The following is a 16,047-nucleotide window of genomic DNA, read 5'->3' as shown; positions in this document are numbered from 1 at the left end:
TTAACTGTATATGGTAATTCTTCAGTAATGTAAGTTCTATGTAATCATGGCCATGATGTGATGTCTATATGCTGACTTGCAGTTACAGTTTCAAAGCCAAAGGGATTTCAATGACATGCTGTTTCGGGCAGCTTTTATTTTCCCCATTTCAGAATTGCAGACATGTCTTTTGCACTGCATGCTATAATTATATTGGGTGTTATCTTCTGTTGAGTTAAATATTTATGTGCCCTTAAACCTCAGCAACATAATTAGTAACCGAGACACCCACCAGACAGTGGTGGAATGCCACTTGGGCTACTGTATGGAACAGATGGTCAGTTTCCATGAGATTGCAGGGATCTGAAGCAAATCTACTTTTGAGGAATTGTGATATTTTTGTCCTTCTATAAGTTTGAGGCAGGTGAACTAGTGTGTGGTTTCTATATTATAACAGACTTTAAAATACAGCTCTTCAACTGGGGAATCTCAAAGCACTTCAGAGACCTAATTAATGGAGCCTTGCAACATCCCTGTAAGATATTATAGGAAGAGTTTTATAATCTTTTTCTGAACATGAGATTCTTGTGTTAATCGTAGTTTGTGTTTTAAACAAGCAACATTTATTAAAGAAACAATTATGTCTACAGACAAACAGTCTTCTACTGAGATTGAGCTCCAGCTTTGTCTCACCTGTTTACCAGGGATCCCACCCTGTCTGGAACAGCAGAGACCTCTAGTGACTGAATAATATGCAGCGAGTAAACATACAATTACAACTATCTCAAAAGGCACCTTCAGCATTCTTGTGTGTGATTAAAATTAAAATTAAAAAATTTAGATTGAGATCCTAGGGCAAAACTCCTATCGAGCTCAGTGGGGCAGGATCAGGGCTATTAAGGATTGAAGGATAGACCCAGCATCGTTTTAAGATCTAATCAGCTGGGATCAGTGTTCTGGGACAGCATGTTACCATGCAACTTGTAAAATGGTGCATTTATTCTACTATTAATAGTTACTTAATCTGTAGCCTTTTGGAAGGGAGAATTTCCTCAGCCCTGTGGGAAAGCATGGACAGCGTGTACTTGGATGATGCAATGGTATTTGATTTAACCCATTTTCTATAGTTTTTATGAAAGCTGATGTTCACGCTGGCATTTGGGGCCCAATGTTCTTATCCAAATAGGATCACTGGACCAAATCCTCAGGTGGTGTAAATTGCTGAAGCGCCGTTGACTTCAGTGAAGCAGTGCCGGTTTATATCAGCGGAGGATTTTAAGCCCTTTGTCTCTTAATGCTGAATATATTTGAGGAATGTGGTTTTCATTTCACTCTGACTCTCCTTGTGTCTGTCTGCAGCACGTAGGTCAAATCCTGCCTTGGCTGGCCGAGGATGGACCGCGCCTGGTGCATCCTCTGCCACAGGAATCCTGGCAGCCAGGGCAGGATCCCACAGGGAGGCCCATTCGCTGTCTGGTTGACGTTCTTTGCCGTCCCTCTGGGTAGGGTTGCCAACCTTCCAGGATTGTCCTGGAGTCTCCAGCCATTAAAGATCGATCTGGAATTAAAGTTTGTCATTCGATTGAAAACTCCAGGAATACAGCCAACCACAACTGGCAACCCTGCTTCTGGGCCAGGGCAATGGCAACATGTGGTGAGGGTAACCAGCAGGCTGGCTGGTTGGGGAAATAGACACAGCTCCCAAGCTTCAGACCCCACCCCCTTGGGGACATGATGTGAGGGTTGGTTTCTGAGCCATCTGGCCTGTTCCTGTGTGCTATGACAGCATCCGGTCTCCTAACTGTTTGCGCCCAGGGTGGAAAAAGGGTTCCCTACACCCTCTCTGCTCCCAAACCCACGTACCAGAACAGCAGAGAAATAAGATTTTAGCACATCTTCTACCCTGTTTTACTCCCCATCCCAATGCATGCACTGGGACTATGGAAGAAGAGAACCACACCACGCGTGCATCGTGAACCGGAGCCATTTCTTGGAACCAACCCTTCTCTGAGGCATGAAAATATACCTTTAAGGGGACTTCTCTCCCTTTCATCCCCCACCATTTCCCTCTTGGAGTAAGTGTAACCCCATAGGGTCTCCGTAAGCCTGGCAATCCTGGACAGCTGCCTGCTGTTGGCTGCCCATCTGTAATGGTTTTTTGGGGGGCGGGATTTGTATGAACTCTAGTGGTACTCCAGAGAGAGGTCCTGCAGCAGCGGTTCTGTTATTAAGGGGCTCATTAGGCTACTGCTCTGTATTTTCAGATGTGATCAGTGATTATGTGCGCCTCAGCTTTTGTGTATATTTGTATGAAAATCAGGGTCCCGTTAAGGTTTCTCATTCACCTCTGAAAATTTGGGCCCGGGCGGTCAAGCTTATTAGCAAGCTGGTAAGAAGCATGGCTATAATAAGGCCAGAAGTTTGAATAGTCAGTAATCGCTACCTGTGCCAGTTTCATTCCTAAATAGTGATGTTGCGCCTGGGTTTTTGTATTCCAGCAGCCGCTGGTCAGGCTGAAAGGCGGGGCCAAGACTGGAGAAGGCAGAGTGGAAGTGCTGAAGAATGGGGAATGGGGAACTGTTTGTGACGATCAGTGGAACCTGATTTCGGCCAGTGTGGTCTGCCGAGAGCTGGGCTTTGGGAGCGCCCAGGAGGCTATCACAGGCGCAAGACTTGGGCAAGGTAAGAATGATGAGAATGTAATGGACCATCAGCTCTGACTGCCTTCTGAGAACTCCAGTGAGAGGAGAAATTAGATGAACAAGATAAATTCAGCTGCATCTTCTGAACTTCAGTAACTTCATGGGCCAGATCCTGAGACCCACAACCCCCATCAGCACAGCAGTCATTGGAAGTCAGTGAGTTGCAGGTAGAGTGGGTTGGAAACTGGAATCTTGATTCTGCAGGAAATAATTATTTTTTTTTACAAAAAATTCATTCTGAATCAAACAAAAAGCTGGAATTCCCCACAGAATGAAAATTCGGGGGGGAATTGATTTGGAACCATCCAATAATTTTATTTCGATAAGGTAGAAACATTTCATTTTGACTTTGATATTATATTTCGCTATATTACATACATTTGTATATTTAAACTTTTAATAGAATATAAAAGTATTATTTAATATAGTATTTATATTGGTTACATTTATTATAATATGCATTTAAAGATTTTAATATAGAAAAGCCAAAAGGAAATTTTCTTGAAATAAAATGAGAAAAATCAAAATCAATACATTCCCTTAAAATGTACTGATTTTGACAAATCTGACTTTTTTGATGGAAAACCATTCCATTACAAAGTTTTCTACCAAGACTAGTTTCAGGACCTCAGCAGCAGAGCTGGTTGAATTGGGGAGTGGAATTGCAACTTTTTCCACACCATTTTTCCCCTGTTTTATTTTGGTGGTAGCTGACATTTTGACGCTCTCTCTCCCATTCTGCCCCCACCAAAAAAAGGTGGATTTCAGAAATGTCAAGCAGCACCATTCAGGGTGTCTTCGGGTTTCGCCAAGTGTATGGAACAAAATGATTGGAGACAGACCTTTTTGTTGGCTTCATACATTCATAAATATTTAGAAATCTGCACAAACATGAAGTCCACACTAACGAGCACAAGTTTGTTCTCTAAGGCCCTATCCACGCAACTTTTGAAATAACAGTAGCTACATCTGTGTTCAAACCTGGATGCATTTTTTTCTTGCCTTCTCTATCTCCTTTCCTTATCAGTTTCCTACTAACTTTAAAAAGACATGGGCAATGGAAATTTGATGAGACTTGCATGTGGGAGCGATCAGTAGTGATGTACCTTTGTATCAGGTTGTGTGAGAAATAAGCCAAATTGATCTCTACGGGTCATGACTGTTTTTGTAGATTTAAAGGTCAGACGGAACCATTATGATCAGTATAGTCTGACCTGCATCACACCGGATAATGTCTCTGTGACTTCCTGCACTGGAGGGAAAATATTCTTCCCTGCTATTTAAGTGAGCCTGTTGAGCTGGTGGTTGAACTAGATAGAGCACATCATTTAGAAAGAGACCCACTCTTCATTTGAAGACATCTTGTGAGGATGAACTGACCCTTTCCCTTGGACAGCTGTGGCAGCCATTACTTACTCTGCTTGTTAAGAATTAACGAATGAAAAATGTATCTTAGAAACTCACTAAGATAAATGCCACTGTGGGTGCCACTCACTACTAGAGATTAGCTCAAGCTGCAAAATGTGGGTCTGGATCCAGGTTTCAAACACCGTAAAACTCCAATCTGGAATCTTGGGTCGGCCGGTTGTAACTAGAGGGGTTATTTGTACAGTCTGGAACCAGATCTGGGATTGGATTTCCTGCGTGTGGGGAGGGTTGAGATCCCAGGCTTTAGTTATCTCAAAATCCAGAGAACTATCTCCCAGGCCTGCTTTTATATTCTCTATCCCTTGCTCCTCTATGGCTAGCATCAAATCTAGAGAAATCTACCAGCAAACAAAGCCACACTGTAAAACCAAAGGAATACGTGAAACTCCTCCAGACGTGTGGTTTGGTGTATGGAAGGGGAAATTAATTGCATGTATGAGAAATATCCAGAATATCCAAGAATGTGAAAAGCTTTAAAGGTGACCTTACTGAACAAATTGCCAAGGAGCCTGGTGGTAGGACACACAGTGCTACCAATGTGTATTTAACTGTGGGTATAAGGAAGCATTATCTCCATGCATAAAATGTTACTGCAGCGTGGTCAGGCAGAATGTCCTGCTCTGGCAACTTTTAGCAGTGGCCATTCATTGCCAGTGAAATTCCTTCCTTTTATTTTAAATACTGAGCACGCCGAGTCCTCAAGCTCAATTTACCTTGGCCAAAATTTCTCTCTAGAATAAATCTTGGGAAATCTCCTCTCCAGAAATTCATCTCTGCTTATTGCAGTAGGATAAGACTGATTTGACTGCATTTTGTATTACGTAACGGGATAGCTCCTAATCCCATAGGCCACACAGAGTACAACTCCAGCCCCACTACACACACCTGAGCTAGCCTGGATCTAGCTAACGTGAGTAACTATAGCAGTGAAACCACAGCAGCACGGCCTGTACGAGCCCATCCAGAATCCTGGGCCTTTACTTGGGTGACTAGCCCACGCTGCAATTGCTTCACTGCTGCTGCTGTTCTAGCAAGCTCGCTCAGGTACGTCGACACGTGCCGCAGTAGACGTGCCCTTGAATTACAGTGTCTTTTCCTAGCTAACCGAAGTCTTTATGCTGCACCTATCACAATAACGTATTGGTGTATGCATTTGTTAAAATGTACTTTAACATCATTTCTGGACACACTACTTCTCTGCGAGGTGTTTAAACCCATGCATGAAAACACGCAGTGTAATATGAAGGACTGGCCACCTATAAATACTCTGTATTAATGCTACAGCAGCAGCTTGAAGTCCCAATTCAGATTGAGGCCCTGATTGTGTTTAGTACTTTATGCCCAGAGACAGTCCCTGCCCGAAGAATTGGTGGGAGAAGCAGGTATGGGAGCAAGCTGGGATGCTGCAGAGTCCTAGCTAGATAGAGCCTGCAACTGGGAGTTAGAGAAGGGAAGATGAGCTGAAAAACTGTTTTGTTTTGCACTTCTGAGTTTTGGGTTTTTTTGACCCAAGCTGTTGCCAGCCTGAGGAGGACTGGTGAAGAGTGAATTAAAGGAGGAATCTTAGAAGGTCACTGGAGACTGAGCTCTTAAAGGGATGAAGGGGTGATAGAGATGGGACAGACACGGAGGCAACCATAGCCATGAGGGGATGCTCAGGAGGTGGTAAGCGGCCTCTATGCTAAATGCACATGATAGTCTAGTCTCCTGTGGGCTGTAATAATTGAGTCTAATTTTAGGTGCTGTGTTTCGTGGATGGTGGACAGGCCTGGGTGTTGCAGGTGCCCTGTGATATATGGGAGGTCAGACTAGACGATCGGGTGGTCCCTTCTGGCCTGAAACTCTGTGAAACCTCAATCTGACTGAACAAGCCAAAGGAAGGGTGACTTTCCCCATTTCACAGATGGGGAGCTGAGAGACTGATGCCATGACTTTCCCAGGGTCACACAGGGAATCTGCTGAAGAGCGGGAAACAGAAACCAGATCGCCTGAGTCCCGGGCCAGCACCTTAACTATATGTCCATCAAACCCTTCTAATTCTGAGCTGCCAAAATCTAAACCATCCATGTTATCGGATATGCTTGACAGAGGGCAGAATTCTTCTGTCAGGGTCACCCTCTCCAGGTATAGAGCACAAGAAAGATTTTACTATGAGAGAGAAACCAAAGCAGGCAGAGCTGTGTTCTCTTTGGCTTCCATTGTTGGTCTCCTGGTTTTTTTTAATCTGTAAAACCTGCCATTGGTTTCTGTAGGACTATTGGTGAGATCCTAGGAATGTGGGATCATAGAATTTTAGGAGCTTGAGATAGAAATGCCTTTTTGGAATATCCAGACCATCTCTTTGTTTGTTCATTCCGTCCGTCATCTTGCCAGTGCAGGATTGTTCCCCAGGATTTGTCTAGTGCTTTAAATGGTCTCATTGATATAACTGTAAGTGCCTTGCCTTCTCTGGACCACATGCTAACTACACCCCTCTCCTTTTGGGAAGGGGTTCTGAAGTGCAGTGCACACAAATGCTGTCCTTATATAATCTGATGTATATGAAACATCTAATTCCAGTAAAAATACTAAAAGGGGAAGAGGGAAGGTTTGCAATTTCCGTGATAATTAGGACCTTCCTGGAGAGCTCTGTTTTCAGAATGTTCCGTTCAGTACACACGTTAATTCCAGCGTTCCACCCACAGGCATTGCAACATGCACCAAGAAAAGGATTTTTCTGTTTGACCTAATGCACCCATCCCCCTCCAATCTACAGTGTTGGCCAAAGGCCTGAGGGACCTGGGAGTTGGATTGAGTGGGGAGCAATGAATGGTGGGTAAAATTCAGTCATATGGGGGACCGTACTGAGAGCTGTGTGAAATAGTTGCATTAAACCGATCCAATCTGAAACTGTCCACACACTTCAGAACGACTGCAATGCTGGCAAAGATCCAAGTGTATCTGCCTCTTGATCTATATGACAGAGGGCAGAACACTTGTGTCCATTTCACCTTCTGAAGATGCAGATTACAAGAAGGATTTTAATGATAAAGTAGTAAAAACTGGCACAAACACTTCCCCCTTTGCCTCCATTGTTGTCCTTTTTTTAAAAAAAAAAAATCCTATGCCCTCTTGCGATGGCAAAATACAGAGTTGCAAGTATCGAGGAAGAGAACTATCAGGATGTCAAGTCAGGTGATTTAATTGGTCCTTTCCGTCTCTCATCCCTTTGACTGCTCAGAGTAGAAGAGGGAAGCAGTGAATCAAAAAATGCTTCTGAATTCTGCTACTGAACCCCTTTACTGGTCTCTCTCGTGACTCAGCAGCAGTCTGAACAAGTGGTGAGTTCTCCAGATGGATGAACCACAGCCATCAGAGATTTATGCACATCTGAGCCACAGGTGTTCCTGCCTCTGCTTTCTGGCTAGTAGTTAGATTTAGTAGAAACGTGGTGGTGGTGGTGGAAGGAGATTTCTGAGAAATGACCCCACCTGCTGCTGTTAAACTACTTACTCACCTTTGCATTCCTTAGTCAGCCCTTCCCTTTGAGGGTCAGGTTAAAACGAACAGCTATGTAGACGGGTAAACTATCCTTTAATGAGCGCTTGAAATAGAAATACCCTTTTCGCATCATCGAGCCCAAGGATCGTCTTGTGGTTAATGCACTGCACTGTGACTCAGGAGATCTGTGGCAGGAAACTGAGAACTTCAGACTTCCAGGGTGATCTTGGGCAAGTCCTTTAATTGCTCTGTTTCTCAATTCTCCATCTGTAATTTGAGGATGATATTGCCTTTGTCTGGTCATTAAAGATTACAAACTCTTCTGGGCAGGGGCTCTCTCTTACTGGTTATATATGGAGCTTAATAGGGCCCTGATTTTATTACACTAGCGCCTGGAGGACCCAACTCAAAACAGTAACGAGGAATAAGAAGTCAGCTGTGGTGGTGGATAGTGGTGACACAAGTATTGCTGTTCTCCCAATCTGCTCACTTACCATTGTGTTCACATTGCATCCTCAGTTTTTGCAAGGTCATGGTTACAAATGGGCCAGCCTGGTGCCTACAGCTGTGTGCTATATAATATATATAAAAAGTGATGACTAGAGTGCTTGCCAGTTCAGACATCTGCTCCTCTTAACTTCCACCTCAAAGGAAAAGGGCTGACCCCGTAGGTGGGGAAGAGTAATTTATGCTTTGTAATAGTGGGTGGATTTCTCTCTCTTTCTTGGAAACCTCACCTGTGGGTAATGCCTTCTCCCACCAGTGCCCTCCAACTAACGCCGACTGCTAGCAAGCAAATATTAGCTGGAATACCTGCGGGTCAGCTGTGCATAGCTGTCTGCGGGCAGCATTTAAATGATTCATCTGTAGTACATGCCATCTGCCAGTTGTTTGGCTTCTGCTGAGAGAATGACTCGACAGCAAAGTTCAGAAGTGTTTGTCTTTTCACTCTCTTCTCATACACAGTCACAGGGCTTTTAGAAATCTCTAACTGTCCGAGATCAAGATGTGGGATAATCTGCCCCACAGATTAGGGTCTCATCTGCTACTGCAGGGTTTTCACCCCTGTTGGTGGTCACTGTCAGACTGAGGATACTGAACAGAATATGGTTCTCTGGTCTGATCCAGTATGGCAATTCCTTGGAGATGGAAAAGACCCACTGGATTTATCTGATACCATCCACCAACAGCAGGGGAAAGCCCCTATCCCAGACCAGCTATCGAGCCCAGGTCCTGGAAACGAAAGTAACCAAAACCTTTACTGCATTCTAGTCTCTAGCTCCCAATCGCCCACTAGGTCCAGTAAAGAGACGAGTTATTTAAAACTCTAGGCTCTTTACCAAAAAGGTTTCTCCTGACCCCACAGGGTCAGCTACAGTACCAGATCAATATAAGTTTGGATCTTACCCAAAATACCATGCTGCCAGCCAATCCTTTAATAACTAAAACTAAAGGTTTATTATAAAAAGAAAGGAACAAGCTATAAGAGAAGTGTTAAAGGATTAAAGCAATCAGACACATACAATTGATTTGAAAGTCCATATGTATCAGGTTTCTAATAGAACTGTGGAGTTTGCAGGCTTGTATAGTCCCTCTGGTGTACATCTAGTACCTGGATGGGTCTCAGTCCTTTGTTTCACAGCTTCAGGTCAGTTGTAGATGAGTTGATCCAGAGGTAGGTAGGTGGCTGAAGATGACTAAAGACAAAATGGATGTCGTGCAGCTGCCTTTTATGTCCTTTGGCCTTGGCCATGCTGCTTGTGGAATTTTACAGGAATAAAATGGAGTCCAGGGTCACATGAGTAAGTCCTGGTGACTCATCAGGTATATCCCTGGCTTCTCCCCCTGGGCCCCTTGTACCTGTGAATTTCTGAATGGGCCATTAAGCAGGCACTTGTGCTGCAGCCATCCTGTCTGGAGTGTTGCCCAGACACAGCACAATTTGAAATACAGATATATCAAACCTATCCATAACTTCTATTACACATGAACAGAAACATCATCATCTTACTTAGCACATTATAGCCTTTCTAACAGTACCTGACATGGCATATCTCATATGAATTATGATTTTGACCTATTGATGTTAAATAATACAATAAATGCCCCCCCCCCCCAATCCAGCCAGCGTGACACCCCCAATGTGAGATTGGTGTAGAAGGGAGTAATCAGAGCTCCTGAATACACCTCAGGGGCCCCCCTTATCCAGCCAGCATCACAGTAACCCCAAGCGAGTATCGTGTATTCATACACTTCTGCTATCTCCTGCTGAATAATGATGGGGCATCACTTGGAGCAAGTTGCAGCTCTGTGCAGTCATTTGTCATGCTAGGAACCACCCTATATCAAGTGTCATTGGATCAAGCTATTGATTACCTGTGGGTATTTTAGCGTTCTCTGATGCTTATTAACGTCTGCGCTCTTGGAATCTTGGACTGCACAGCTGTATTTGAGATTACTTGTTTGGCTGGGTTTTTATAAGGGTCTGCATACTTTGTTTTGTTGCCCTGGCACTTGTATGTATGGCCCCATTTAAAATGTCAGGGCTTGAGCAACTGCAGGTTCTTTTCAGATAAAGCCAGCCAAAAAACTCAGTCATATTTTTTAAAAATTTCTCCAGCTGAAGTTTGTAAATCACAGAGCAATGGAAACTTGGCTTTTCCTTTATTTCTGGCACATTTGAAAATTTTGGACTACTGGAAATCATTTCTTAACAGTAAAAACAAGCAGCAAGATGACCTTAGCAGACATCAGCTGAAATCCTTTGGGGCTGGTGTGTTGGACTTTGGATTCCATTTTTATCATTTGCAATAATATAACCTTTTTACTGGTTTCAGCTTCCCTCACCTTAGGGGTCTGGGTGGGGAAATGACCACTCTGCGTTTCTTTCTCTTAAAGGAATGGGTCCCATTCACCTAAACGAAATAGACTGTACAGGGTTTGAGAAATCCATCACAGACTGCAAGTTCAGCTCCGAGTCACTGACTTGTAACCATGAAGAAGATGCTGCTGTAAGGTGCAATGTTCCAGCCATGGGTTTCCAGAATCAGGTGAGAAGCCAAATTATGTGGATGTAACAAGAGCGCAATGTGTTTAGTAACTCTCTCTCCATAGGTACTTATATGGCCTTCCTCCTTTATAATATCTCAGTACCTATTATGACCTCAAAGTGGTTGTGGGAATAGTCACCCAAAGGATGTGGTGGAAGCCCCATCAGTTGAGACATGAAACTAGACCAGACAAAACACTACGAAATGCACCGTTGGGCATAATCCTGTGTTACAGTGAGATGGACATGGAGTAACACTTTCAAAAGTGCCTATTTTCAATAGTGACGTAGGGCCAGATTTTTCAAGGTATTTAGGCACCTAACATCTCAGTGCCTGGTGGGATTTTCACTACTTATCTGCATCTTTAGGTACCCAAATGCCTTTGAAAATCTGGTCATTAGGCACATAAGTGCCTACGTCTCAGTGAAAGTCAATGGGTGCCTAAGCCACTTTTGAAAATGGGACTTTGGCACCTAAGTCATTTAAGCTCTTCTGAAAAATTTACCCCAGATGATTTATTGGGTCTTTCTGCCTCTAGCATATCATAAAATTCTGGAAATGTGGGGCTGGAAGGGACCTGGAAGGGTCATCAAGTCCAGCCCCCTGTGCTGAAGTAGACCAAGTATAAACCTGGACCATTCCTGACGGGTGTTTGTCCAACCTGTTCTTAAAAACCTCCATTGAGGGGATTCCACAACCTCCCTGGGAAGCCTATTCCAGAGCTTACCTCCCCTTAGAGTTAGAAAGTTTTTCCTAACTTCTAACCTAAATCTCCCTTGCTATAGATTAAGCTCATTACTTCTTTTCTTACCTTCAGTGGACCTGGAGAACAATTGATCCCTGTCCTCTTTGTAACAACCCTTAACATATTTGAAGACAATTATCAGGTCCCCTCTTCAGTAATCTTTTCTCAAGACTAAACATGCCCAGGCTTTTAACCTTTCCTCCTAGGACAGGTTTTCTAAACCTTTTACTGTTTTTGTTGCTCTCCTCTGGTTCAATGGAGGGATGAATGGACGCACTCACCCTCTCTCTCTGTCTCTCTCACTCTAATGTTTTTATGAAACAAAAAGGACAGTGTGCAAAGTAGTCTGTCCAGCTTTGCAATAGATTTAAGTCAAGTATAAATCATAGCTAAAATGGTTATTGTTTAAATATTAACCCCATTACCCTTAAATTCTGCTAGCCCAACACACACACAACCCTCAGTTAAGCTGTTGATGGGAAAGCAATTTTTAAAGACTCTAACCTGGGTACCTACTGTCATTCAGTCTTTGGAGGCAGGATAGATCTTTAATGCTCCAGTCAGCCTGAAGAAGTAATCAGCCTTTGAGAATGTCCTGTTATCCTTGTACAAGGCTATGCCCTAAAATACTGTTCTTGTAAAACTAGACTGGAGGCTGGGAGAGGAAAGAGAGAGAGGGTTTTTTTTGCATGGTTGTCTCAAGGGAAAACACAAAGCTTCCTATGACTTGAAGGAGCTGCAGTGTGTCAGAGATTATGCAGTTAAGATTGAAGCCATGTGATCGCTGGCCTCAAGATAATATTTATATTTACTGTTTCTGAAAGACAAAATAGTGCAACTACCTGTTACTTTGAAGCTGCAATCAAAAGCTTTCAGAAGAGGAACGAATGGTTTTCCTGGGGCTACGTTTTTCCAGTCCAGAAAAATAATCTGGGGAAATAACTGGTTTTGGCAGTTGTGCGTTGTAAAGAAAATCCTGCAAGGGAGATGCTGTGTCTCAAAGTAAGCCTTGTGTGTCTCATTCTGGAGTTGCACCTGCTCAGGAAGAATGTTCTGCTACTTCAAGTCAGTGTCAAATAGGCCAAGGGTGAAATTACTTCCACGGTCAAATTGCTTACTAATCCAGCACCTTGTGGGTTATTTTCTCTGATACAAAGCAAAAAGCCAAAACTGGGAGGGTATGAACAGAGGCTTGATCCATCTGGAAGTAGCATAGGGTTCACACTAACCACTGGTGCTTTGCCACCGCCCTTCAATTCACCTTCCAACACTGGCTCAGGATCCTTTGGCCACCAAGAAGAGAGAACTCATGAGACTTGTGTCAGAATCACTTGGCTACTCTTCTTGCTCCATGAATTTTAACATCTGTATTGTATTAGACCAGAGAGCAAAATATGTTTTGAGCAGTGTAATAATTATTTCCCAAATGCTGTCCTTTTTCATTTCTGCTCGGCTGCTCCTTGAGGATATTAAAGTCTTATGTTTTAATGCCACTGAGTATGCACTGGGGGGTGAAATTCATCCCTGTGCAGAGTCAGCACAAAGCCTATGCCAGACCCAAGCCCTATCTTGAAGACTTCATCGGCAGTGGTGTGTCAGTTTTGGGAAGGCCCTTTATTTACTATTTGTGTGGTAGCAGTGCCTATTATATTGTGATAGCTGCTAGAGAATCACAGAGGAAGAGACTGTTTCTGCCCTGAGATGCTTACTATCTAAATGGACAAGAGAACGGGTGGGAAGGGAGAAAGAAATAACAATAAGATCATTGAAAGACGTGCTAAGATTTGCAAAGCTGAGTTTATTAATGGTTTCTTACTGGTAAGTTAGAGGGCCTACTAGGGTTTAGAAGGTTTAGGGAGAGGGGTCTGGCATTCTGGGTTGCATTCTCAGCGGTGCCTCTGACCTGCAGGGTGACCTTGGGCAATTTCACTTCCGATCTCCCTGTGTTAGTTTCTCCATCTCTAAATTGGGCGTTATGAGACTACCTTCCACCTTTTAGGAAAGGACCTTGAGATCTAGGCATGAAAAGTGCTATAAAAGTGCAAGGGGCTACTGTATTTATTATTATTTTTGTGACCTGTCTGCTCAGTGCTTAATGAATATTAATAATTCCAGCCTGTCCGGCAGTTTGCGTTGGCCCCTTCTTAGCATGATGAGACGTTATTTATTACTTGCATTACAGCAGTACCTAAAGTCCCCAACCCAAACGTAGGCCCATTTGTGCTAGGCACTGTACAAACACCTAGTGAGAGACAGGTCCTGCCCTGAGGCTCTTACAATCTAATAAGACAAGACAATGTTAACTGTTAATATGGGTTTGAAAGGGAAAGAGAGCCTTCTGTTTCAGGGCTTAAGAGGAAACTTTCCCTGGGGGCATGTTACCCTAAAACTGACTACTGCCCCATGTCTTGCACTTGTCTCAGAGACCAGATACTGGATCTGATGTATCCAGAGCGGGATCCAGACAGGTAATGCCTCTGTTCCTAAGGTAGACACAGGGTTGGAGAAGGAAGTAGGATCATCCTCACTTTACAGCTGTCAAACTGAATTGACTTGCCCAAGGTCACACACGGAATTGGCAGCAGAGCCAGGAACTGAATCAGATCTCCTGCATCCCAGTCCAGTGCCTTAACCACAAGACCACAGTGAGACTGGAAGGAGCTGAACTTTTCCACGCCAGCTGCTGTAGCTTCATTGCAAACTGTCCCATGTGCCACCAGCTGGATCATCCTTTTCTAAATAACTCATTTAGATGTGAGGTGGCAACGGTGTTCTGCTGCTCTCTTTGGCCAGCCTGTGTCTGTTCATGCATGGAACTAGGTCAGCTGGGAAATTCCTGGCAGACACTTTCAGAGCTGAATAGATTATTTCTCTCTCTCTCATTTTACAATCTGCAGCTGCGTCTGAGCGGTGGCCGCAACCCCTATGAGGGCCGGGTAGAAGTCCTCATGCAGCTCAATGGCACTCTGAAGTGGGGGACGGTCTGCAGCCAGAACTGGAGCACGGTGGAAGCCATGGTGGTTTGTCGCCAGCTGGGCCTTGGCTTTGCCAGCCATGCCTTTCAGGTACGTCTCCGCGCTGTGGCGTGTGCTCTGGGCAGGGAGGAGCCAGGTTACCGTGCGCCCCAGCGCTGTGTTTAGCCACAGAACAGGTACCGCACAGGCAGCATCCAGGCAAGCTTCCCCCACATGCTGCCCCACCAGCGGACCTCAACCTTGTGCTAGCAGGACCATCTGGGAGGTGCATGACAGTTCAGGCTCCAGGGCCTGCTCTGTCCTTGGCATCCCTGCTGAGGGTGCCAGGAGCGACATCCCGTTTGTTTATCCGCTAGGCTCTGTGGGGAGCCTCTCAGTTCCACACAGGAGCCACCGAGCATCAATCAGATGATTTCGCTCACAAACGTAGAGGCCCCATAGACTATTCCCTGGAGCCATCCCACCCCTTAGCTCCCAGCAGTAGTAGGGCCGTTACACCAACACGCCTTTGGGCGAGTGGCCTGGCTTCGGCTCACGGCTGGAGATGCCCCTAACTTCATGGCCTTTGGGCTCTTCTGGTTCTCTTCGTGCCCTAAATTAGTGGCCTGTAAGGGGTTGAGGGGGCTCCCACCCCGTCCCTCCCCCCACAAGTCCTAGCACTGGGCTAATTGCTGTCATTTCTCACTTGCAGGGCTGTGAATTCACGGCTAGTTTAGCAATCCACCTTCACAAGCTGCTGCTTTGGTTCTTTTAGTTTATTTTCTTGTGCGGCTGCCAAGGTAGGGTACAAGAGCCCAGGGCAGCTGCATTGATCTAACACCAGCCTTCCCAGTCATCCAGCTCTATTGACACAGCACCAATAGGCCGGCTTGAAACAAGATATTTTCCTTTGGCAGGGGCCGCTGCTATTTAGAATAGAAAAGATCCTTATGTGGGACCAGGGTGCATCATACACATGAACATAAAGAAACACTGTGGGGAACAGGGGTTAGCTGTGTGTGCATAGGGCATTGCTGACAGCGTGTTGCAACAGCAGCAATGGTACAGACAGTTCGTTCCCTGCCTGAAACGCATTCCCAGCTTTGATGCTTTCAGATGGGTCAGAGTAAGGTGATTTTTTTACTTCACCCCTTGCAGCTGCAACCAGTGTGGGCTTCTGAGCCAGGAGGAAGAACTCTCGGGACAACTAGACAGGGCAGTGCACAGTGGGGAACAATCCTGCATTGGTCCAACAGGGAAACTGGCTGGATGGGACCTAATGGGGGGTTTGCATTGCTTTCATCTGATTTATATATTGGCCGGTAATTTGGGGTTTGTGTTGACACAATTAATCCGCTATATTCTTCATCTGCAGATCAACAAGCACTTCCCAAACAGTATTCCATTAACAAGATCAGGGCCCACTGTGCTAGGTGCTGTACATACCCATAGTAAGACACAGGCCCTGCCCTGAAGAGCTTACAATTTTAATAGGGAAGACAGATAAAAGCAGGGAAGAGGAAATATTACCTACATTTTACAGGCTCGAACCTAAGGCACTGATAATTTGTGACTTGCCCAAGGTCACATGGGAAGTCGGTGGCAGAGCCAGAAACTGAACCTAGATCTATTGAGACCCAGATGAGGGCCTTAGCTATTGGACCATTCTGCCTCTTAAACCATTGTCTCATAACAGCTCTGTGAGGATG

At 44.7% G+C, this 16,047-nt stretch overlaps 1 protein-coding gene across 1 annotated transcript in view; it reads left to right on the top strand.

Annotated features, from left to right (window-relative positions):
• Positions 1-16,047, top strand: part of LOXL2 (lysyl oxidase like 2) — a 70,517-nt gene that overhangs the window by 44,607 nt on the left and 9,863 nt on the right. Inside the window, exons 6-8 of the mRNA XM_067543700.1 lie at positions 2,478-2,661; positions 10,488-10,639; positions 14,282-14,449. Coding sequence (XP_067399801.1) covers positions 2,478-2,661; positions 10,488-10,639; positions 14,282-14,449 — 504 coding nt within the window. The remainder of the gene's footprint in view (positions 1-2,477; positions 2,662-10,487; positions 10,640-14,281; positions 14,450-16,047) is intronic.

This window comes from Emydura macquarii, unplaced genomic scaffold, assembly GCF_026122565.2.
Source record: "Emydura macquarii macquarii isolate MOO-44397 ecotype Brisbane River unplaced genomic scaffold, CSIRO-AGI_Emac_v2 contig_967, whole genome shotgun sequence".
NCBI classification, from domain to species: domain Eukaryota; kingdom Metazoa; phylum Chordata; order Testudines; family Chelidae; genus Emydura; species Emydura macquarii.
This window is presented reverse-complemented; position numbering and strand designations above follow the sequence as displayed.